Source organism: Zootoca vivipara, chromosome 2 (assembly GCF_963506605.1).
Source record: "Zootoca vivipara chromosome 2, rZooViv1.1, whole genome shotgun sequence".
Classification (NCBI taxonomy): Eukaryota; Metazoa; Chordata; class Lepidosauria; order Squamata; family Lacertidae; genus Zootoca; species Zootoca vivipara.
In genome coordinates, this window is record NC_083277.1 from 57,284,340 (window position 1) to 57,309,164 (window position 24,825).

At 47.8% G+C, this 24,825-nt stretch overlaps 3 protein-coding genes across 4 annotated transcripts; 2 read left to right on the forward strand and 1 right to left on the reverse strand.

Moving 5' to 3' along the window:
* Positions 1-764: 764 nt before the first annotated feature.
* MXD3 (MAX dimerization protein 3) lies at positions 765-8,070 on the forward strand. Its single transcript, XM_035105849.2, has 6 exons — positions 765-2,449; positions 2,667-2,766; positions 4,290-4,319; positions 6,038-6,152; positions 6,664-6,832; positions 7,272-8,070. Exons 1-6 carry the CDS (start codon positions 2,380-2,382, stop codon positions 7,388-7,390), a joined length of 603 nt encoding a protein of 200 aa, XP_034961740.1. The 5' UTR covers positions 765-2,379; the 3' UTR covers positions 7,391-8,070.
* Positions 8,071-8,309: 239 nt separating this feature from the next.
* PRELID1 (PRELI domain containing 1) lies at positions 8,310-12,455 on the reverse strand. Its single transcript, XM_035105848.2, has 5 exons — positions 12,114-12,455; positions 10,460-10,685; positions 10,231-10,344; positions 9,449-9,527; positions 8,310-8,653 (listed from the first exon to the last, which is right to left on the reverse strand). Exons 1-5 carry the CDS (start codon positions 12,203-12,205, stop codon positions 8,514-8,516), a joined length of 651 nt encoding a protein of 216 aa, XP_034961739.1. The 5' UTR covers positions 12,206-12,455; the 3' UTR covers positions 8,310-8,513.
* Positions 12,456-12,532: 77 nt separating this feature from the next.
* RAB24 (RAB24, member RAS oncogene family) lies at positions 12,533-24,068 on the forward strand. 2 transcript variants are annotated; one of them, XR_004691980.2, is made up of 10 exons: positions 12,533-12,666; positions 13,296-13,533; positions 14,086-14,154; positions 15,409-15,487; positions 19,091-19,158; positions 19,722-19,821; positions 19,969-20,019; positions 20,160-20,229; positions 22,114-22,176; positions 23,357-23,425. XR_004691980.2 is itself a non-coding variant. In XM_035105847.2 (9 exons), the coding sequence occupies exons 2-9, from the start codon at positions 13,417-13,419 to the stop codon at positions 23,422-23,424; spliced, it is 615 nt and encodes a 204-aa protein (XP_034961738.1). In that variant the 5' UTR covers positions 12,533-12,666; positions 13,296-13,416; the 3' UTR covers positions 23,425-24,068. The 2 variants fall into 2 exon arrangements, 1 of the variants encoding a protein (XP_034961738.1); XM_035105847.2 differs by lacking the exon at positions 20,160-20,229 and having other exon boundaries at positions 23,357-24,068.
* Positions 24,069-24,825: the final 757 nt, after the last annotated feature.

Here is a 24,825-nt window from a genome sequence, read left to right on the forward strand (position 1 = left end):
CTTTTGCTGAATTTAGCTGTTGGGTGTTGAGAGGCAGAATCTACTGCTACAGTTCTTCCCCCAGGAAAATGCAAATACAGTACAAACTCTAAACCTTCCTGCTGTGTTTGTGTGTGGAGTCTCCCCCCCCCCCTCCTTCAGCTCACACTCCTGCCACCTCCACTCCTCTCTGTGCAGGTTTGATTAGCTGCATCACCTGCCTTCCAGCAACAGATAACCTCTTTGATATAAATGGAATGGTGGGTTACATTGAAAGTGTGTACAGGGATTCATTTGTTCTTTCAGCCTTGCACATGGGTATCCACCTTCAACAGTTAATGCTGCCAACACTTTGGTTGTAATTCCGCCTCTACCAAACACCTTGATTTTCATCCCAGAAACCCACTGCAGTGCTTTTAGCTGGTACCAATGATAGGCCCTGAATGAGTGCAAGAAGGAATTTAAAAATTCTGATTAATGGCAGGGGGAGGAGGGAGGTCTGAAAAGTAGCCATGTACGTATATGGGTGGAGGGCGATTTGTACATCTAGGAACAGAAGCCAGCAGCTCCCACACCAGGACGTTTATTGTATAAGTGTTAAACATATTTTAAAAGAGCTTAAGTTTTTCTAGTTTACCTTTAAAGAGACACTGACCCCCTTCACTCTCACTGTCTTGGTTGTCAGGATAAACTAAGATGCCAGTGCAGAACTTTCCTCTGTCACTCATATGACCATTTCCCCAGCTGAATTTGGAGTGGTGACTATTCTAAAAGAAGCATAGTAAGCTCCACTTGTAAGATTTATTATGAATTTTCATTATAATACAATTGTCAGCTTCCTCTCACATTTGCTTTAGGAGCTAGTGTAGGAGCAGGGCAGACAACAGCTTCCATCAGTTAGGGTGAGGGCAGCAGGGGATTAGGTCTTGGCATAATTTAAGGTACAGTATATGGTAGGCCTACAGTTCTGTACACACCTGCCTAGGAATAAGCCCTTTTGAACTTGGCAGGGATTACTTGCGGCCGGCACCAATAGGGTTACATTACAGGCCTCCTGTTTTACTCTGCAAAATAGCAGAGGATATAATTGTGTTTCCAATTCTGCTTTTCCATTACTGCAATGTTCCCCTGCAGCTACCCGTGAATCAACCCCACTGTGTCTGTTAATTATAACAGTATGGATGTGGTGAAGAGTATACATTCACATGCCCAACTCCATAAAGAAAATGGGTATCTTATGTGACTGGAAAACAGTCAGGGTATGCATGTTAAACACACACACACACACTTTAAATTATGCTTGTTGATGTAAACTATTGTATTAAATAGCAGTATGTGACTGACAAACTTTGCTTTCCCTTTGAGGAATTATCTTGTTGCACTATAATAGTGAGCCCAGGTTACTTCTTTCACAGAGCACTCTTCTTACTCTCACCAACCACATGAGTTGTGGTGACAAGAGGAGGCCCTAAATGAGGCATCCCCAAACTTCGGCCCTCCAGATGTTTTGGACTACAATTCCCATCTTCCCCGACCACTGGTCCAGTTAGCTAGGGATCATGGGAGTTGTAGGCCAAAACATCTGGAGGGCCGCAGTTTGGGGATGCCTGCCCTAAATTCTCTCTTGCACCTTTCCCATGCATACATATACATAGGAAGCTTCCCCAAGGTAGGGCACTGGATGGGCCATCTGCCTCAGTGTTGCCCACTGACTGACAGCTACTCTCTGCAATGGGTCAGACAAGGGGTCTTTGCTAGTCTTGCCTGGAGATTGCACCTGAGACCTTCTGCATGCAAAGCACCTGCTCTACTACTGAGCGACACATGAAGCGAGGAGTTCTAGTCTGTTGTCGACAGTACCTACGAACGATGGAACTACTCTGAATTCTGAGGTGTTCGAAGCCTGACGTGCTCCTAGAAACCTTATTTTTAAAAATCCCTCACGTCAAAATACTGTACTCCCGCTGGAGAGCGATGGCCCCGCCTCCAATTCAAATTTGAAGCCCCGTCCTTTTCCCGCCCGAATTTGTTTTGAAACTGCATCGACGTAGCCACGCCTGGTCAAGCCTTTCAGCCAATGAGAGCGCTAGTTTCCCAGGCCACGTCCGCCGAAGGATGAGATTCAAAACAAGTCAGCTGGGTGGGCTCGCGGAGCTTCAGAGGGTCACGGGTGTTGGGAGTTCCGGGCAGTTCGAAAAGCAGCTCTCGGCTCCTGGAGCGAAGCTTTCGGCCCGCGCCAAAACTGGACCCGGTTCCGAGGCCTGCCGCAGCTGCCGCCAGGGTTCGAAGGGGCGGGGTTAGAACCTCGGAGCGTTCGAAGGGGCGGAGTCGGGTTGGCTCCCGAAGGCAGTGGGTCGGTTACAGTGCAACAAAGTCTTCACTCGGTCCGAGTCTGTTGTCATGGAGCTCGTGGCTAGCAACATTCAGGTGCTGCTGCAAGCGGCGGAGTACCTGGAGCGCAGGGAGAGAGGTACCACCTGCCTATCTCAGGGGCGGGGGCGGTGGTTTGGCTATATGAGGGCCATACTGTGGCTGCCTCGATCGGAGACAGGCAGGAGTGGCTGTCCTCCGCGTGAGTGGGACGGAGGAATGGGGTGGTGGGTTGTTTCCTTAGAAAAGAAGTGGGCTGGGGGTTATTAAATGGTGCGGAGGCGAAATCGTTCCGAGCCTCGGATTTTGTCTCGCAGAAGCCGAACATGGCTACGCTTCGCTGTCTCCTTACTCCGGGAAAGACTCGTTGCAGCCCCGGAAGAGGTCCAAGCCTCGGAATGCCCTGCAAAACCTCAGGTAAGAAGACCCCGGGTTTTGTTCTACTATTGCCATTGGAATTGGTATTGGTATTGCAGTGGGACATCTGATGATGGACTTACTGAAAACAGAAGTCTATATAGCTGGGGGGGGGGGGCTGGATAAAGAAGATGTGGCTGTGAAATCTCAGCAAGGCTGGCAAAGCGCTTCTTCAAAGTGATGGGCTCGCCACCAGAAACAAAATGCTTGTATATGACATGAGGCAACCAGGTTTGAATGCAGCATTAGTTGTATGGACAGTAGACCTGCTAAAATTAATGGGTTTGACTCGTTCTGATCCATGAATTTCAGTGGGTCTGCTCTGAATTAAATTAGTTGGATACAAGCCATAGCCACCAGTGGAGTTGTTTCTCTCTCCTGGACATCAGTTTTTGGCTTTGTGGTTTAAGAAAATCAAAACCTCCTCCTTCATTGGTTTTACCTTGCTCAGGAATTGGACTAGGTGTTTCGTTTTGCTTTTACATTTTCCTCTGGGGTAAGGCTCACATTTCAATACATGGACCCCGAGGTTCATATGCTGTACTCTACTGTGTTACTGTCCAATAGGAGACAGAAGTCCTAATTGCAGGAAACAAAATGCTTTAATTGATGGTTGCATATTTCCTGTGACATTGTGCAAGCTCCGAGGAGCTGCATTCCTAGCATAGAGATTAGCAGTTATGACTATTCCTGACATCTGGTTCTTTGAAACCAGTTGTCCCACTGTCACTCACCCACAAGCATGAGAACATAGGAAACAGCCTTATCCTGAGTCAGAGCATTGGTCCACCTATTGCTGTCTATATGCCAGGTGTAGCCAATGTGATGTTGCACTGCATCTCCCATCATCCCTGCAAATTAGCCATGCAGCTATGTTGCCATCCAACAACATTTTCAGAGCACAACATTGCCTGACCTGGTCTATACTGACTGGCAGTGGTCTTTTGTGGCCCTACCTGGAGATGTTAAGGATTGAAACTGGAACCTTCTGCATACAAACCACATGCTTCTTCCCTGAGCTGCGTACCACCCCTTGGCTTTCTTACTGCATAAATAGTTACACCCACCCATGCTACCTCCTTGCAGTGTGCTGTTGCACTTGTCATTTTCTCTGTGAAATCTGACTCTTCTCAAATAGGCATTTAGTTTTACATTACCTCAAGCTTGTCCCTGCCACCCCAGACTTCGGGATTTGTGCTATTTACAGTATTACATGTTTCCTGGGTCCTTGGATGTGGGGATTTCTAATGACGTAGCAAAGAGGACCTTGACTGGTCAAGTCCAGTGCCAGTTACTGGGCTTCTCCATAAACTACTTTAGGGAATGAAATGGTTCTTCTTCCTCTCCTGTCCTGCATATTCACAATGTGGATAGTAGACATTGAGCTTTGGGCAAGGTAGGGTTTAACGGGTTGAATGAGAACTTTCTGCCTCAGTGGACAATGTGAACAAAACCAACTATCATTTTTCTGTAAATCTAAATGTGATCCATTAACCTTATTTCCTATTCTTCTTTCGTTTCAGAACTGTGCACAATGAGCTGGAGAAGCACAGGTAAATTTTCATATAGGAAGGGCTGGGGTTGCGGGGAGAAGAGGGGTGGTTTCTCATTTCTCATGTTCAGTAGGAAGCGGGAGTTGACAGAACTGAACATACCAGCTCCTCTTTATAAGAGCACTTCCTGTCTAAGTAGAGAGATGGAATTCATGAAGTAGCAAAAGCATTTTACAGCTGAGTAAGTAAGACGGCTGCCCCAGGCCGCTTCTACCTTGCCAAACTTAGGAGATGTGCACCAGATTTTTGTATAAGGAGTTAGCATGCTGTTGACCACTAGTTTTCAATATGATTTGATTTTTAAATGGAGATGCACATAGGAGAATGTCCATGGAGGGAGATGTAAGGGAAGAAGTGTGTGAAATATTTGGAGGACTATACATACTTTCCAATCAAATGGTGATAAATTTAACATGTACTTACCGCAGCTAAGTAAATAAAGTGTCTTGGCTCCCCAAGCATTGAGATCCTGGCACCTCCTGCGATGAAGGTGCCAAGTGATAAAATTGTCACTCCTGATTAATGTTGCATAATTGTCAATCCCTGTACAGTATATCATATCTTGCCAAAATGCCTTTTTTTTTAGTTCCTGGCTTAATTAAATGCTCACATGTGATTTCCATTGGGATAGAGGATCACAAGATGTTCAACTTAGACCATAAAACTCAATACATGAGATGTCAGGAAGGCCATGATTGGAACTCCTGTGGTTTTTTAAATAAGTTAAAAGACGTCTGAAGGAGTTAACCACCTCCACACACAAATCACTTCGATCTTATATATATACACACAGAGAGAAAGAGACCTCTGATAAATAGACGAAGACCGTGTTACGGATCTTCTGGCACAACTCATTTGGGCCAGTTTTTAGTTCTGTGTTCTTATGGTAGGGCTTTCCAACTGTTAAGATCCTGCATGCAGTAGCCACGGATCACTCTACCAGGATTCCTATACAATGAGAGATGGGAAGAAAGCCATGTTGGTTGGATCTGGGTGTCTGTAATTCTGCTCAAGCTACTTATTATAACCATCCCAATTTGTATACATCTACCCATATCAGCTTGCTTGGATTCAGGAAGACAGGCATGTAAGAGTTGCAGGCAGATGACGAGATCTGGTTCCGTTTCCACCTCTGTACATAAAGTTAATTAATTACAATTAAATCTGAGACCTGGCCTACGTGGATGACTATAGCTCTCTAGCTAGAGGAGACTTAAAGGTAAAGGTAAAGGGGCCCCTGACCATCAGGTCCAGTCGTGTCCGACTCTGGGGTTGCGGCGCTCATCTCGCTCTATAGGCCGAGGGAGCCGGCACTTGTCCGCAGACAGCTTCCGGGTCATGTGGCCAGCATGACAAAGCTGCTTCTGGCGAATCAGAGCAGCGCACAGAAACACCGTTTACCTTCCCGCCGGAGCGGTCCCTATTTATCTACTTGCACTTTGACGTGCTTTCGAACTGCTAGGTGGGCAGGAGCTGGGACCGAGCAACGGGAGCTCACCCCGTTGCAGGGATTCAAACCGCCAACCTTCTGATCAGCAAGCCCTAGACTCTGTGGTTTAACCCACAGCGCCACCTGGGTCCCTAGAGGTGACTTAGACACACATTTTCCAATTTTGCAAGGGCCTGGAAGTTGCCTCAAGGCCTTACCCAGAGACATGGTGAGCTCCCGTGCCATCTCATGAATCGAACCCACATTGTGATCTCTTTTTCTCTGGCAGGAGGGCTCAGCTGCGTCATTGTTTGGATCAGCTAAAGCAACAGGTCCCCATGAACACGGAGTGCTCTCGTTATACAACCCTTAGTCTTTTGCACAGAGCCAGGCTGCATATTAAGGTAAGCGACACAGTTCCCTGCTTACTGGCTGTGTTTCAATGTTGCCTTGCCAGCCTTGTACTTTAAACTTGGAACACACGAGACAGAAGGTGTATGAGCAGGATCCTGCAGACTTACTGAGTAGGGCTGAAAATGGACCAAACAGCTTCCAACCTCCAGAGGGGGGGGGAGGGGATCACATGAGTGTGACTATTAAACCTCTTGTTTTAGCAGTGTGTTGCGTTGCTAAGGGGTGTACCTTTTTACTCTACCACATATGAACTAATTCACGTTGGGTGCTTCATTTGCCCCTGCTGGATCATACCCCTGTGATCTCTCATCTTTCCAGCAGCTGTGGCCACCCAAATGTTTCCGGGGAATTTATAAGCCAGACATCAAAGTCCTCCTGGACAGCTGTGATGGAAGTGCAATGTTGCTTCCCAAAAACTCACAAAAGCTGGTGAACCTGGAAGGAGCCGAAGCATCTGCTATAGTTATTGGATATTGTCCTTGACCCCTTTTCCCCTTCCAGAAGCTGGAAGAGCAGGAGCAGAGAGCACAGCAACTGAAGGAGAGGCTACGCTGTGAGCAGCAGAACCTGCACCAGCGGCTGGAAGAGTTGCTGGCTCATTCCAGTGTGGAGAGGCTGCGAACAGATAGCCTGGACTCTTCTCGGTTCTCCTCCGAACGCTCCGATTCAGGTGGGTGTTGCCGTACAATCCGATGGCTTGTGCTGCGGTCCCCATGGCTGGATGAGTTCTATTGAAGGCATAACTGTAAGAGCAGGGTGTGTTGGACATTTCCTACTACAGCCTTCCTCAACCCCGGTGCCTTCCATACGTTTTGGACTGTAAGCACCATCATTCTCAGCCAGCAGAATTGTGCTGGCTCAGGTTGATGGGAGCTATAGTCCAAAACATGGAGAGCACCAGGATGTGGAAGGCAGGGGTGGGGAACCTGTGACAGCTCCAAATGTTGCCAGACTGTAACTCCTATCAGCCCTCTGCAAGTATGACCAAGGATGACGGGGGTTGCTGTTCAGCAGCATCTGGAGGTGTATCCCTTGCCTTCTGGAGTGTCTAAAAGATACTAAATCCTGCATGGGTAAAGAACTCTGATGTATTTTTTTTTCTGCTACAGAAGATGCAGAGGTGGACGTGGAAGGTCTGGCATTCAGCAGCGTTGAAGAGGATGTTGTGGCTGCCTTCAGCACTGGGCAGGAACACAGTTATTCCAGTGCCAGCAACTTTTGGTTATGATGGACAGAAGCCTAGTTATAAGGGCAGCTCTCACCCAGATGGATTTCCAGCAGCAAAGCCAGGATTTCATGAATTGAATTTGGCTCTGAACAAGACTCTGCATGGCGCAAAGGACAGTGCTACCCACGTCGTACCTCTACCTTCCTGCTAGACCAAGCCGGAATATTTTCTAGAGACTTTGATAAAAGACTTGGATTACTCAATAATCGGGCAGGGCTGAAAGAAGGGTGAGATCCCCACAGCACTTAATGTGTACCAGGCAGCTTACACTATGCATGGGGTAGCTATATGGTTCTGTGTGCCCCACCCGCTGTGAAAGCTTGTGTGTCTCATCTCCTAGTCAGAAAGAGGAGGTAGAGTTGGCCTGTTAAGGACTAGAAGCAAGCTTCAACAAGGGCAACAGTAGACCATGACATACTGAATCATTCCAACTTTATAGCAGAGATGCACTTAGTTCCAGGACTGCAGGATGAACAAGCTAGCAAAACTGGGTTGCTCTTATCTCTAAGTTCTCAACACGGAATGGGTTGCACCAAGGGGAGCTGGGAACAGCTAGGACAATGCCTAGTGGGCTCTCATTCCATGGCACATTCCACCCAATTGAAGCATCCTGATTTTCCCTGGAACAAACATTGCTTCCGTTTTGTGACCCATCCGCTTATGTACTCAGCAGTATTCTAGTAAAGGTTTTTAATTTCTTGTATCCTATTCATCTGGTTTTCTCCTAAGAATGCAAAACATGGGTGAGGCTGTTTATAGCATACTTGCTAACCAGCAGCCACCCACGCCCACACCTGCATCTTAATATACAAAGACCTCCAAGTTGCATAGAAGGTAAATGTAAACAGGAAGACTTCTATTGGCTTAGTCACAGCTTTGAAAATTGGTGCCCACCTGAGAAACAGGCCCTGGCACTGGATTAACTTGAAGTCTATTCTTTTAATGATAATTACACCTTTTAGAAAGAAGATGATTGTCAGATTTGTATAGTTGCAATTTAAAAAAACACAAAAGCCAGAGACATGCTTCCCAAGGGAAGAGAAGCTTAGTTACAGACAGGTAAGCCTTCCAGTATTATTTTGTTGCATTCTATTCCCCACAGCAGGAAAACTATTGTTGTTTTTCAAACATATTGCTGCTTCTTTTTAGTAGCTGCCTTGCTAGCCAAGTCCTTTGCTTTCTCAGTTGCTGCCAAGGCAGTCTCCTTGGCCTTCTCGGTTGCCTCCTTTGCAGTTTCCACCAAGGTTTTGGATGGTGCTTCACCTGTAATAAAGCCAAAAGCTCTTAAGTATGTCCACTGAACTGCCTGAAGGTCTGAACAAAAATTCAGTGTAAGCATTCTAGTTTGCTGCTGCTATTTGTTTAGGTATCATTCTACAGTCAGTGGGCTTCTCCTTCCACATAGTTAAGGAAGTGTTATTTTATCTAGCCCTCATGTTCACAAGAAACACCAGTTGGAAAAAGAGAAACGGAGCCAAAGGGAAACTTACTACCAGCTCCGTACTTATCGGTTCTACCATCTCAGTTTCTGAACAACAAACTGGAGTTTTATGTATCTCCCAGCTGTTTGTCATGGCTCTTAACAACTCTCCTGTTTTCTCAATAGTCCATATTGCCACTGAACTCTACAGGTTTACCTAGAACAAGCACAGAAGACACCTGCCCCTGCCCCAAAAGGTAGCTCCAGACATTCTAAAACTGTATTTTCTGTCTTCACCCCACTCTCTGGTTTAGAAACTACTCTGGAGCAGGGCTGGTGAAATTAGCAACCCAAAATTCTCTTGGAACTTCCTGCAGAAAATGGAACAAGCTCTACCCTATTCGGTGTTAGCCCAAGGTCAGGTTGATGCAGCAAATTTGCTGCTCTCCCAACAAAATTTACGTGCTTCCATGGGTGCAGTTAACTAAAGGGGGAAAATTTTGGCACTGGTGAAAGGGAGCTGTGTGCTTTTTAGAACCTGAATGTGCTAACAATGCTGGATGCTTAGGAACTCCATCCCACTGTTCACTAGTGGCATATTCTCAAACACTTTCCTTTATTACCACCGCAGTACTCACCTTGCATTTTGGCCAGCACGTACTCAAATCCTTTGGTACTTTTGGTCACATTGCTTTTGAACCTGGCCAAGCCAAACTCCTAAAACAAGAATACAGGGGGAGTGAGCAGAGAAAAGAATAATGAATGCCACCCCCACCCACCCCGGAGTCCACTCATTTACACTATCTGAACTCAGAGGAATCAGTCTGGCCCAGGCATCCCCAAACTTTGGCCCTCCAGATGTTTTGGACTACAATTCCCATCATCCCTGACCACTGGTCCTGTTAGCTAGGGATCATGGGAGTTGTAGGCCAAAACATCTGGAGGGTCGCAGTTTGGGGATGCCTGGTCTGACCCATCAGCTATGTTCCTAGTAGACCTGGGTCTACTAGGTCATATATACTACTGGGTGATATATTAATATATCGGCCAGGAGCAGTATGAGGAGCAGACCGTGATGTCAGTTTAACTCAGTATATCACTGATGAAACTGCACCACTCCTGATTTCCTCCCCGTAAGCAAGCAGTCAAAGGAGCCCCATTGCGCCCGAGGCGAGAGCTGGGGCAGTTTCACCTGGTGTCTCGCGGGCAGAGGCCAATGCATCTTGTTTTTTCAACATTGCAGTATATCACCAAACTGATGTTTGGCTGGTGATACATCACAATGTTGAAAAGCTGATATCGCCCAGCTCTAGTTTCCAGTTACAAAACTATCCAAAGGTACCCGTCATGTTGAGCTCTTCTAACACTGCCTCTTTGCAGCTGAAGCATATCAAGAGCCACGGGTCACTGACCCACTCACCTGGACAGCACGCGAGACACCAAACAGAGTGGAGGAAACCCAAGCTTCCCGCTGGACTTCTGTCCAGCTACTGTTTTCAGGGTTCTCTCTGTAAACACACCGCTCCTCCACCACCTGCAAGGCACAAAAGATAGCACAACAAAATGACCATCAACTCCCCCCCCCCCATAGGACGAAACACAGCAGGGAGTTTATGCTGCAGCGCTAGCCCTGCTCAAAGCCTGCTCACCATAAGACGCGCGTGATTAATGTTCCAGGTGAATGTGGTCATGGTTCGGTTCTGTGGGTCCACAATGGAATCTTCGAGGATGTAGACAGAGTGGGAAACATTGGATGGAAAGAAGCGCTCTGCCCAGCGAGGCATCCTGTTGGTCTTGGTGAGGAGCCGCCTGGAAAGCAGCTTCTGGTCTTCTGTCACCTCTCGGTGTAAAATGTCTTCTGTCAGGACATGTTTGCTGGGGAGGAGAGAGGAGCATCTGACAAGTTCATTTTAAGCTGTGCTTCCTCAATTGGTGCCCTCTAGTTGTTTTTTTGGAGTACAACTCTGATCATCTCTGGCTGTTGTGTATGTTGGTTGGGGCAGATATGAGTTGGTAGTCCCAGAGGGCACCAGATTGGGGGAAGGCTGTTGTAAGCTTTCCTATATGTATAATCATGTGACAAGAGTACATTGCCTCCTATCCAGTCACTCAGCAAAGGAGAATGCCATTCCTAGCTCGACTGCTTCCCTCTGTCCCACTTAGGCTTCAGTTTGGCTGTTTTTCCCAAGCCACTCCCACTAGTTGGCATGTACGATGTTAACATGTGGCTTAGGGAGCTGCAGAGCTCCCAAGTGTAGCTGACCCTGGCCAAAATTGAGGCTTAATGACAGTGCCACTCAGCTAATCAGTGCTGACTTCAAGCCTGCTTAGATTTGGCTGGGATTTTCCTTTGTAGCTCAGCTTGAGTTCAAGTCACTCTGCAAAGGAAAAAAGGATTACCTGAGGTCCCAGTGATGTCAGGTGATTGACAGGGGAGTCAATCACCACCAGAAACTAGTAGTTGGCTTTAATCAACTGATCCCTAATAAAAACGCAAATCTGTGCATGTGCACTTTTACAGCAATGTTAAGAGCAGGCTTCCTCAAACTCGGCTCTCCAGATGTTTTGGAACTACAACTCCCATGATCCCTGACCACACAACTGATCATGGGAGTTGTAGTTCCAAAACATCTGAAGAGCCAAGGTTGCCTATGCCTGATCTAGCAAATCTTTTTTATCTTATTTACTCCTGTTTATAGAAATCCCTGTCCTGCCCCACCTCCCCAAATCCAAATGATCGGTAAACAGCAAGCTCCGACGGCTTAGCCTCAAAGAAGAGGCTATCAAAGATTACACCCAGATGGCCACAAAGCTTCTCCCGGCGCACTAGGTGAAAGGTTCATGCAGCGGCCTTGGCCAAAGCAGAGAAGAAAGGCAACTGCTTCATCAGCACGTACGTCTTCCGCCAGACTTTTCCCCACTGCATTACCCCGTCTTGAGACCGCCGCTGGGGGCAGCACAGGTCGCCAGGTTGAGGCCAGCAAGTCGGGGCTGCGAGCAGCCCGACGCATGCTCCCCTAGCGGCAAGCACCAGCGAACAGAGCAGCCTGTACGTACGTGAACAGGCTCGGACTATGAATGCCGGTTCTGCCCCGAGTGCGGGACCACCCGAAATGTATGGTGCTTGCTCCGGAGCCAATCACGGGAGCAGGGATCACGGGAGGGAGAAAGCATCGCTCTGTCAGGCTGTCGCCCGGCATCCCCCACGAGGAAAACACTGTGGCTCCCCCAGCCCTTTTCACTTCCTCCAGTGAAAGGACTGGGGGGGGGAGAGAGAAAGGAGACCCCATGGCCCGCGCTCACCTGTAGGGGTTCGGATAGCGCTGCCAGAAGGCGGCGAAGACTTGGTCCCAAGGCCCCTTGAGGACGCTCAGGGTCAGGAAGTATTTCCCCATCAGCTCCGCGGTCACCGATCCAGCAGAAGACGGAGAGGAAACGCGACGGGAAGCGGCGGCCTGGCCCACCTTACGCCTCCCGGGGCTCTCCCTCGCGGATGCCTCTCTCCGGCGTCACGGCCAGTCCCGAAGATCGCGGCCAGCGGCGCCCAGCGGCCGCCATGCGAGGGCAGGGCAGCAGCAGCGACTTCCGCGAGGAGCAGCCCAGGCGCTTCCGCCTCCTCCGCTCCGCGATCTCCTTCTTCCTCCCTCCTCGCGCGCTCAGGGACGCAAGCCCCGCCCCGCCGAGGCCGCACGCTTCCGGCCCCGCCGCGAAGCCCCGCCCCCTTCCCCGGGCTGCTCCGCAGCAGCAACAGCGCTGGCTGGGAACTGGTCTGTCGGCGGCTCGTTTCCCCGCCGCCGCGTCCCGACTCCCTCCCGCTTCCGCCAGCGGCGACTGGCTCCACCGCCATGAGACCGGGGTGAGTGCCGCTGCTATCTCCCTCCCCAGCCCGGCCCTGGATTAGCCTCCCTGGCAACCGTGGCTTGGCGCTGAGCGCTGTCCCGGAGCCTCCGGAGTCCGGGGAGCCTCTTGTTAGGATCACCCTTGCCGCGTCATCGGATCCAGGGTCCTGCCAGACCTGGTGGTGCCAGTCCTTAAGCCCCTGTGTGCCCACATGGGTGGAGTTCGTGGAGGCCAAGGGAAGCCCATGCGCCCCTCCCCTGGAGACAGAGCAGCGTAGAATCGTGGAATGGTAGAGTCGCAGGGGACCCTGAGGATCATCTAGTCCAGCCCCTTAGAGCGAAGGGCAGCACCCCGGTGGACAGCTGCCGCAGAAATGGGTAGTGCTGGAGAAATACGTTTCTTGTTGTCCTTGTGAATAGTATTGCCCTTTTTTGCCTCCCTCTCCGCGTTTTTTGAAGTGCTGCTACTGCGTGCCAGTAGTTTCATGCAACTGCTGTGGAGGATGCAGGGCACACCTGCATTCTGGGTAGTGCCAGGCCTTCTGGCTTATGCCTACTGGAGCCCTCTTAGCTCTTGGGGTGACGTGGGAACGGGGAGGTGCTGCTCCTGAATCACTTGCTGTACTTCCTCCTCTGCTTACTGCAGGTGAGCCTCTCCACCTGAGCTGTATCTCTCGTAGGCCGTGCCAGCCGACTCACTCAGGTGGGGGCCTTGGGGATCCCTCTGGACCACCTGGAGAGGAACACACGGCTGCTAGGGCAAGAGGATGAGTGGGCAGCGTGTGGATGCCAAAGTTGTGATGCTGGGCAAAGAGTACGTGGGGAAGACCAGCTTGGTGGAGCGATATGTTCACAACCGCTTCCTTGTGGGACCTTACCAGAACGTGAGTGTATTCTTGGGGGGGGGGGCAGATGTGGAGAGCCTTTCAAGTGGCAACTGGGTTGAGCAATCTGTAGTCCTCTTCTGCTCCCACCCCTCCACTTCTGAAATCTTTATCAGTGAATCAGTGAAATGGACATTTGGTGAGCGGTTTGTAACCACAAAGGAACTTTGAAGCCTAAAAGAAAGTGAAACTAAGGAAGCCCATAAGACTACGTGCCATATCAGAAAGGGCCATGTTGGCTAGGGAAAAGAAAGAAACTGCTAATATCTGCTATCTGTTAAAGGTATCCTTGCAAAGAGATTCACTGATGTTACTGATCTACAGAAATATTTACTAGCTTGCTGTCAGTATGTACCTGTGTTAGTCATTTGTTTGTGATGCTCTGACAGCCTAAAAGGAATGGGGCTGGGGGGGGGGCAGCAATTCTTTTCCCATTTGTAAAAACTTCCTGGTTTGGCCGTCTGGAAGAAATACCTGTTTGCCACTAGTGGCTACTTTCAAAGAGCTGGTGAGGTGGTGCAGCTGCATTCATATATATTCTTCTTATTTTAGACAATAGGTGCTGCGTTTGTAGCCAAAGTGATGCCAGTGGGAGGTCGGACCGTAACCTTGGGAATCTGGGTAAGTCTTAAGATGGAAATGACACTGACTGTGTGTGGCAAACATAAAGTACCAGAGAACTAATGGGGCATGCTTTGGTTGTACAGGGGAGGGGGGACCAAGTGTGAGGAGGCTTCTAGAACAGGGGTTCCCAAACGTTACCTCCATGGACAACTTGAAAATTGCTAAGGGTCTTGGTGGACTACTTAACTATTTTTCTTCCTGTTGTAATGCACTATGCTAGATGCGGCGTGATTTTCGTAATACATCAATTCCAATTGTAATACAAATGGTAATGCAATAAAAGACAATATGTTTCTGGCTTCTGGTCTTCACTCCTTTCAAGTCGTTTCCTTCTGCCACTGCTCCTGTTGTTCACAGACATGCTGCAGACTCAGGTGGAGTTAGGTTTGTGGAGCACCGTTTGGGAACTTTAGAGCTTTCTCGGTGGTGGCACCCCAACTGTAGAACGGCCTCCCCAGAGATGCTTGCTTGGCACCTTTCTGGCACCTCTCTATTTAGTTGGGCCTTTGAAACAATTTGTGGTCTTCAAATCCCGGCTCTTAATGTCTGGTGTTTATTGTTGTACACAGGTTTTCTCTGTGTTTAATGCTGCTATTTAATTGTTTTGCACTTGCAGCTGAATCAATGTATTTTTTCTTTTATTTCTTTTGAGCTGCCCAGCAAATGTTCTATTTACTCCACAACACTGACAGTATTTCTTTTCGTTCCTTCACTTTGATCCTTCACCTGTTTTGCGTTGCATTGAAAAAGGGCTATATGCCAGGCTTCACTGTCCAGTTCTGTTAGCAGACGCCAGCGCAAGGCCTTCCGCTAGTTCGGTTGGGCTTTCCCCGTTCTCATGTGTATCCCCTAAAGCTGCTCTGGAGGGTTGGGTGAATCCCCAGAACAATATACAGTGGTACCTCAGTATTCAAACATAATCCGTTCCAGAAGACTGTTTGAGTTCTGAAACTTTTGAAAACCAAAAACTCAATAGCCAACAGCCAGGCCTCAGGATCCGGCACTCAGCAGAAGCCGTGTGGCATGTTCTACTTCCGAGGCGTGTTTGAAAACTGAAGTATTTTCTTCTGGGTTTACGGTGCTCGAAAACTGAAATGCTTGTTAATGGAGATGTTCGAAAACCGAGGTACTACTGTACAGGGAAGTGAAATCATTTGACAGACAGGCAGACTTGCTCCTTAGTGCTATGTTGAATTCCACTAGGATTCTAAGCTGCTGGATACAAAATCTTACTGTTTCTCCCTTTCCTAGGATACAGCTGGCTCAGAGCGTTATGAGGCCATGAGCCGGATATACTACCGTGGGGCAAAAGCTGCCATAGTATGTTATGGTAAGAATTCACTTGCATGCCAACTCAGGTACCCATGTAGTTCTGGACTACCAATGCTAGGAGAACATTTTTACAAACTTGGAAAGGGCTACGCTAGCCAATCCATTGTTTTGAAGGAGATTTGTATGCAAATATTTGGGGATAGTATCAAACGAATACAGAGAGAGTATAATTGGGATGTTGTTTGGGGATTATTGCTTGCTACATACTCAGACCCTCCTTCCATCAGTATGTTAGTTGAGGTTCCCTTGATCTCTCCATTGCCATCACTTTCTTACGGTGACAGACTGCCCTCTCGATGCACAGGGTTGGTTCCTCTGCAGATGTGCAGGTGTCCAGTTAAGAACACCATGGAAATACCAGTTCCTTGGGATGTGGTCACTTAGCCGCTGCTTTACTGCCTCTTTTACTATTTCCTCAGCTGTGTCTATTAGCAGTTTCACTTCCACAATAGAGGACAGTTTGCTCTGCCTCAGAACTAGCAGCAGTGAGAGATTCTCATGCGTTTAGGGGTTGTATCATTGTGCTTGTGTTTGTGAAAAGAGCTAGCACCTGCCAAATACATTTTATGCCCTCAAATAGAGCCCACATGGCAGCCTGCCACTTCTGTCAGGGGCAACACTTACCTTGCCCCATTCAGACACCAATTCCTGTCTTCATCTGTGTCCATCCCCCTTTTCCCTCTCCATGGTGCCAATTTAAGACTGCCCTGTAAAGCCCAGAAGGCAGGCAAGGAGCTGCCTCTATAGTGCTCCTGTCTTTAAGAGGACAGCTCTGTGAAAGCTGCATGTGTAGGTTTATCTCCTCCCCAATAGCTATTATGATGGCAGCAGAGTTGCTGAAATCTTTAGTCTACCACTAGTCTGGGATAAATTGCATGATTTGTGTTGGCCATGGGAGATTCCTTATCATTGGAGGTTTCCTGGTGTTTCTTTGCCTAAACACAAAAGTGCATGGGTATTACCTTAATAGGAGGGGAAACGTCTCTACCCAGTCATACTATGCTGTGGTTTGGCAGACCAAGGCTGTCAAACTATGGCTGCTCAACAGGACTGGCTCTACAGTTAGGTGAAGTGAGACAGGAGCCTCAGGCAGTTGTTGGGTGGTGGTGGTGGTAAGAGAGACGCAGTGAGATGTTGGAGGGCAGAGCTGTGTGTGCCAAATGGCCTGTCTTGTGTGCTCTAAGCTAGAATGACACTGTCCTCTTGCCACTGTTGAGACAACATTCAACTACCGTGTTTCTCACATTTTAAGACGTGCCTATAAAATAAGCCATGGCACGATTTTCTGGAGGCAATAAAATATAAGGCATCCCCCCTAAATAAGACATGCTGGTGTATTGTTAGTGGTGGGAGCAGGTCTGCATGGCGCTTCTGCAGCGCGCGCCTCACCGAGCGCTGCTGTCTCTCCCGGGTCCCGCTCAGTTGGGACTCCGCGCGGTGCGCGCTGAGGCGGAAGTGAAAGCGGGGAGGGTGTTTGGCCCCATTAATAGAGGGAGCCGAACGTAGCGGAGGGGCGAGTCAGCGCGGTGGCCGAGCTTTTCGTATAAGGTGAAGGCTGAGGGGACGGTGCTGTGGGGCGGAGGGTGGGAGAGCGAGAGACACAGAGAGGGCGGGGGCGGAGGTTGTTCCGGATCTACGGCCGCTGGGTGCGAGGCCCCGGGTGCGGCGGTCTCGGCTCGCTCACCGGGACTGAAGGAGAGGAGGCTGGGTGCGGCTCCGTTAACGGCGCCTGAGCGGCTGCTTCTCCTTCCGCTCGCCTCTTCACTGGGTTCTGCGTTTGCTGAGGGATTTGGAGCGTCGAGGAGCGGCTGACTGGGCCCTGCCCTGGTCTAGGAAGGCGGGGAGCAAATTCGGGTTGGGTTTTTTTTGCGGCGCGGGGGTTGTGGTGGTGGGATATTTTACCCGCTTTGCTATCCTCCGCCTGTGTGTAACAGGAGCGGGTCTCCTTCACGAACACCGGCAGTGCCTGTGTCGCAGACCCGACAGGAGAAGCCCGGGGCGGGGGGGGGAGGGTTGGTTCCTCTTTCCTCGTCTGGCTCCCTCCTTCCCTTCCACTAGCGCCCTCCCCGGAACAAAGAAATGTGGGAAAGGGGAAACGGGCCGCCCTCCCCCAGGGTCCTGTCACAGTGCAGGTCGCCCGGGACCCTTCAGCTCCCGAGTCCTCGGGAAGCTCTAGAAGGTGAGAGCTGAGGAACAGCTTGCAAGCCCAGCCCAAGTTCCTTCTCCCCGCCCCTCCCGGCCAAACAATAAAGCTTCCCGTAGCTGCCGGCTCAAGCAAGGCATGTTGGATGACTTCCCGGTGGTGGTGTTAGCCCTGTTCGTGTTATTGCCGAACTTTTGTAGCCTTTGCTCTCTTCTCCACTTTTCCCGTGTAGCACAGTGCCGAGTCCCGACTGAGCGGGACCTGGCAAAGACAGCAGCGCGCGCCGCACTGAGCCAAACCCAGCAAAACTCTCTGAAAGCTTAATACCAGTAAAAAATTAAAAAGCTTAACAAAAAAAAATAAGACATCCCCTGAAAATAAGCCGTGGCATGTTTTTTTGGAAGAAAAATAAATATAAGACATGTCTTAAAATGTGAGAAACACGGTACCAGTCCAGTCAGCTTTTGTACATGAAAAGAGGGTGCCATTTTGCCCTTTGCCTCAGGCAAAAGAATGTATTGTGCCAGCCCTGGTGCCTAAGTCAAGAAAGCTGGGCAGTTCCCATTAGCCTTCCCTTTAACTCTTCTTGGAAGGGGATTTGTGTGTGTGTTTATCTCATTATGGGACGTGGGTGGTGCTGTGGGTTAAACCACAGAACCTAGGGCTTGCCGATCAGAAGGTCAGCGGTTCGAATCCCCGCGACGGGGTGAGCTCCCTTTGCTCGGTCCTAGCTCCTGCCAACCTAGCAGTTCAAAAGCACGTCAAAATGCAAGTAGATAAGTAGGAACCGCTACAGCGGGAAGGTAAACGGCGTTTTGGTGCGCTGCTCTGGTTCACCAGAAGTGGCTTAGTCATGCTGGCCACATGACCCAGAAGCTGTACACTGGCTCCCTTGGCCAGTAAAGTGAGATGAGCGCCGCAACCTCAGTCATCTACGACTGTACCTAATGGTCAGGGGTCCCTTTACCCTTTACCTTATCTTATTACAGTGGTGCCTCGCTAGATGAATTTAATTTGTTTAATTTGTAGCGAATCCCATAGGAATGCATTGAATTTTTATTTATTTATTTATTTGCCTATAGGAACACATTAATTGAATTTCAATGCATTCCTATGGGAAACCGTGATTCGCTAGATGAATTTTTCATAAAACGAATTCGTCTAGCGAGGCAACCTCCGCTCGAAAAATCCTTTCGTTAAGCGGAAATTTCGTTAAGCAGGGCATTCGTTAAGCGAGGCACCACTGTATACACATTTCAGTTATGTGCCACAAAAGAACTCAAGATGCTTGAACAGTGGCTCTATTATGAGCCATTCAGGGAAAAAGAGCAATCCTTTCCTAGCCAACCTGTTCATTTCAGTACCTCAGTTACTCTGCCTATATATACAGGGGTCAGTGGATCTGCTTTTTGAACTTTTTGGGTGGGATTTAGTCTTGACACCTCCCCACTTCCACAGATCTTACTGATAGCAGCAGTTTCCAGAGAGCAAAATTCTGGGTGAACGAGCTGCAGAACTTTGAGGAGGTGAGTAGATCTCCATTTCCAGGCAGGGAGAAAAGAAGTATTTGCCTCACTGGGAGAGCCACAGGGAATGTTGGTCTTACAGAGGAGCATCATCCTATAATATGTATACTGGAGGGCAGTGCCTCGGGGACGGAGGGAGGGTGTCTGGCCAATTGTCAATTGGTTACATGGTTGCTTGACTTGTATCTCATGTTTTTGGGAAGGTCAAAAGTATGAAGCTTCCAGACTGTCTCCCAGGTGGATTTAGCAGTGCAACAGCATTGTGTGTAACCATTCCCTGAGCTCTGTTAATTGTGTGCACCTTAGGATTGCGTTTTGGGCATGTCAAATTATTACTATATTTTAATTTATTACCTGTCCTTCGCCCTAAGGTCCCAGGGCAGCTTCCAACCATTTGAAATACAGTATGAAACCGTTTCAAAACTTACAATTAAAAACAAACAAACAAGAGTCACAAAACAATAGGGTGGGTCCTTTTGGTTTGGCTACACGGATTCTTGGCAATACTTGCTTGCCAGGCTGACCTTCTATGGAAGTACTTGCCTTGTTCTCTTTCTCTGCAGAACTGCAGGATCTATTTGTGTGGCACCAAGTGTGATTTGTTGGACGAGGACAGGAGAAGGCGAGGAATTGACTTCCATGATGTGCAGGACTATGCGGATGGTTAGGCTTTCCTTCTTCGCTTGTTGGGAGGAGAGGAAGGGAATCAGAGTGCACCAGGAGCTCTTTCACATTGGTGCATCTACAATGGCGGTCCCCATTGCAGGGAAAAAGTGCTAAAACTTTCCGTCTGACATACTGTCATTTCAGAGATCAAAGCCGAGCTGTTTGAAACCTCCAGTAAGACCGGACAGAATGTGGGTGAGTATTGCTTCCAGGGTGCATTGCAAGGCTTTATGGGGTTTAAGTGTGACTAATGCCTTTGGACAGTCATGCCCAGAGTCAGAAGACTGCTGTTCTCCTTTTGTGTTTAAAATATTTTTTGTTCAAATTTTTAAAAGCAAAGAAGATTACACAACTTACATACCATGGAAAAAAGGAACCAAAAAAAAAGAGCAACAGGGAAAAAAGGTCAGAAAAAAAGAAGAAATGGGGAGGGGGGACATACATAAAAGAAATTCATTTAAAAATTCACTTCCAATCATTTATATATCGCTTCCATTTATATAGCCTCTTTAACTTGCTATTCCTCTTTTAACATTACTATCTTAAACCTATATACATTTATATTTCCTCTTATATAACTTAATCTAAACATATCACTAGAACTGTTTTATATTCTCTTTTTCAAAAAATTCTTCCCCAAATCTCCACTCAGCCTTTACTTTTTGCTTCGGTATATTTCTAATTGCTGCCGTTAATTTTGCCAAATTCATAAATTCTACCAATTTAACTTGCTATTCCTGGATTGTTGGGAGCTGTTCCCCTTTCCACTTCTGTGCTAACAGTATCCTAGCTGCCGCACATGCATACAAAAAAATATTCTCTCTATCCTTCAGGATATTTTCAGGGGTCATACTTAGCAGGAAAGCTTCTGGTTTTTTCTCAAAAGTAATCTTCAACATTTTTTTTCAATTTTTCATAGATTTTGTTCCAAAATTCAGCCACTTTAATACATTTCCACCAACAATGGTAAAAATTCCCGATTTTATCTTGACATCTCCAACACTTATCCGAACTGGTGGTGTAAATTTTTGCAATTTTTTCTGGCGTCAGATACCATCTACTGTATATACCATTTTAAAAATATTTTCTCTTATTCTAGTACATGCCGTGAACCTCTTATTTATTTTCCATAACTTCTCCCATTGTACCATTAATATTGGCCTGCCGATGTCTTGGGCCCACTTTATCATTGTACACTTTGTCTGTTCATCTTTGAGTTCCCATTCTAATAGAAATTTATATAGCTTTGCCAATGGTTTATTATAATTATAAACTAATAATTCTTGCAATTTGGATTTATATTTGGGGAAACCTACTTCTTTATGTTTTTTAAATACACTCTGAATCTGGCAATACTGTAACCAACTTGTGCAATATTTTTTTATTTCTTGGTATGATTTTAATCTAATTTGATCCTTTTCCTTCACTATTAATTCTTGATATGTTGGCCATTTCCCATTTGAACTTTTACTATTCAAAGCTGTCATTTCTACTGGTGATGCCCACCATGGGCTCTTCAGTTCTATTAAATCCTTATAATCTACCCAAATTTGGAGTAACGATTTTTTAAATTGTATGGTCCGTAAATTCATTATAATTACCCTTCCTCTTCAATAATAAATAAGCATGCCATCCTTTTACATTTCTGAATCCCTCCAATTCCAATAACTCACTATTTTCCAATAATATCCACTCTTTGATCCAACAAAATCCTGCAGCTACACAATACAATTTGAGATCTGGGACCCCCCAACCTCCCCTTTCTTTTGCATCTGTTAATAATCTATATTGAATTCTTGCCTCCTCCCCCCCACCAAATAAATTTACTCAAATTTCTTCTCCAATCTTCAAATGTTTCTTTCCCCCCCACAATTGGTAACACCTGAAATAAAAACATGATTTTTGGTTGTTCTCCTTTTGGTTGGGGACAGTTTGCATACAGCGTCACTGTGGCTCCTGATAATTAAGGGTGATGCTGAGTACCTTGCCCATGCTTTCCTGCCAGGTGGAACTGCACCACAATTTCAAATTCCACTAGGTTCAAGAATATGGCTGCAACCTGATGAGAGTGGGCAAGTGGGGCGGGGCTGTAGGTCTCAAGGTATCACTGTGTTTACCAAAGGATACCCAGGATGCTTATTTCTGAGTTTTGTTCCCTTTTATCATTCAGTCATAATTTTGTAGCCAGTGGCCATTTGCTGCCTCCCAAGTTCAGGTCATTTCAGGTGTTCCTACTGAAGTCAGCTGTGGGTGAGACACCAATCCTGTGTTGCTGTGTTTTGTTTACAGATGAGCTCTTCATGAAGGTGGCTGAGGATTATGCGCAGCTTACTGCCTTTCAGGAGATGACAGGTGAGTTTCTGAACAGGATACTTCCACTGTGTGTGTGTGCTCACATGTTCTTCCGAACATGCATAGAACCTCTGGTGCAAATATATTTCCTGGACATGAAAGTGGGACTTGGGGACACGCTGAATAAGAAAAAAAAGTGTTCTAAGAATGCCCATGATTGTTTACAAGTGAAAGCAGAGACTCATGAACTTTATTTCCAAACAAACTCTATTGTCTCTGGGAAGAGAGAAACTGAGGAAAGCAGGGGGAGACCTAATTGCAATGGTTCAGGGTAGGGGGCGGTATGGTGTGGAAGGTGGGGCAGACTGGGTAAGGGGCATATGGCACACAGGCAGTTAGTGACACTGCAGTGTGCCAGCCCCTCCCTCCGTCTGGGGAATTGCAGTTGTCCTATCAGCCAGCCCTTGGATTTGCTGCTGCTGTTGCTGAATGCCAGATTTGCTCTTGAGTAAGACCTCCCTCCTCCATAATCTGGTTGTGGATGAAGAGGGTCTTCTGGTCTTTATCTCTGAGACCTGGCTGGATGAGCAGGGTGGAGTTGGTCTGTGCCCACCTGGGTACTTGGTGTGGCATCAGGACAAACTTGAGGGTCAGGGAGGGGGGAGTTGTGGTAGTCTGTAAACTCTCCCCATATGAACCAGCCTGGGCCCTGTGATCATCTGAGGCCCTGATTCGTATGCCTCCTCCATGAGAGGTCCAGAGGGTGGCAACACAAGAATGGGCATTTTCTGTGGTGGCTTCATCTGGGGAATGTTCTCCCCAGGAAGGCATGCCTGGCACCTTCATTGCATATCTTTAGACAAAAGGTGAAAATGTTTCTCTTCAACCAGGCATTTGGCTGGTTAACAGTCCATGGCTTTTTAGGTGTGTTTGTGGGAGGAGGGAGGTTATTGGTTTGCTTTTATTATGTATTTTGTATTTTTCTGTTGTGATGCACACTAGGATCTTCGGATGAAGGACTGTATACACATTAGTAAGAATTGTTGATAACATAGGAGGGTTGGGTTGGGAGTGGGGGAGAGTCTATTGGGCATTGGTCCCTACCCCCTATGCAAACTTGATCTGGACAGGGCAGGACTTTTCCCTGGGAGAAAGAAATCCTCTCAACAGAGCCATGAAATATTATGCTGCTACAAATCTGCCCCACTTGCCCTAACCCTTGTATATGTTCTGCTTTCAGAGGAGAAAGGAGTTGATCTGAGCCAAAAGAACACTACCACCTACTTTTATAGCTGTTGCCATCACTGAGTTCTTTCCTTGTTTTGCCAAGCAGCAGTGCTCCCCTCCTGGGATAGCAGTTCATGCTGTCTTTGGATGGTTCACACTGTTTCCATGCTGTATGGAATGTCTTGCCCTATCGGACCTGTGGAGCATCACTTGCTGGCACTTCTCCTTGGAACGATGGGAGGGGGGAGAACACAGCACACGTTGCGAGATTTTCTGCTGCCTTGTTGACCAGAGACCTTGACTGCCTTGTGCTCCCATCCCTTCCAGAGGCTGACTTAAAATTCTTGACGCGCTTCAGGAATTGCTTTTTCACAACTGGCTCTCCAACGCTGAAGACACCTTGTTCTGCCAGTGGTTGGTTCTGCTGTTTTGACGGTGTTGCGCCTGATTTTTTTGCTTTATTATTTAAATGGCTTCTAATAAGCTATATAAATGTAAATAAAAGTGCATTGTGGTCCTGTGTTGTTGAGAAACGCAGCTAGGTTTGTGTTCTTATTGAAGTTGCTCAAACTTGTTTCCAGACTAAACTCCTAGAGATGGGAAGAAACATGGGTGCCTCTCCTACTACATGAGCTGACCCATAGCTGCCAAGTCTCCCATATTCCCTGGGAAATCCCCGTTTTTCCAGCTGCCCCCAGCCGAAAAAACGGATTTGTTTTTCCCCGGTTTATTCTGGCGCGGTGGCCATTTTGGAACTGGGCGGAGCATGCTCAGAAGCGACTTTTGATGCTGCTCTGCCCAGTTCCAAAATGGCTGCAGCGCGACTTCTGGTGCGGCGGCCATTTTGGAACTGGGCACAGCAGCATCAAAAGTCACTTCTGAGCATGCTCCGCCCAGTTCCAAAATGGCGGCAGCGCTACTTCCGGTATGCTACTTCCGGTCCGGTCCCTTATTTTTCAGAGGGGAACTTGGCATGTATGGCTGACCACCAGTTTCTAATGGTTGACGGTTCTCTGCAACGTTCCAGCAGTTGAAACATGCATTGGTACAGGGAGACAAAACAAGCATCTGAGGAGGCTTAGGAATTTGCTGCGGTTTTTTTAATCGGGCAATTTAATAGATGTGTATGTGTGTGATAAGCAGGCCCAGATGCTCCAATACTGTAAAAGCATCAAGCAGCATCCCAGAACAGTTGTAGATACAAGCAGTGATGGGCTTTGCAGCAGTTATAAGGTGGCTAGAAAATGAGGGGGAAACTGGGCTAGGCTATAGTTGGCTGGAGCACCAGGGGTGCTGATCTACACAAGCAGGCCCTCCTCTTTCCAGGGAAAGCATGAAGGCAGATGCAGCTGGGGATCTCTGTGCCAAGGACGGTGCTGGCCTGTAGTGTGGAAGTTGAAGCATGACATGGCAGCTGAATGGAAAAGGTTACAGAGCTGCACAATACTCTGCCATTTGACGGAGTGGGCTATTTCTATCAGT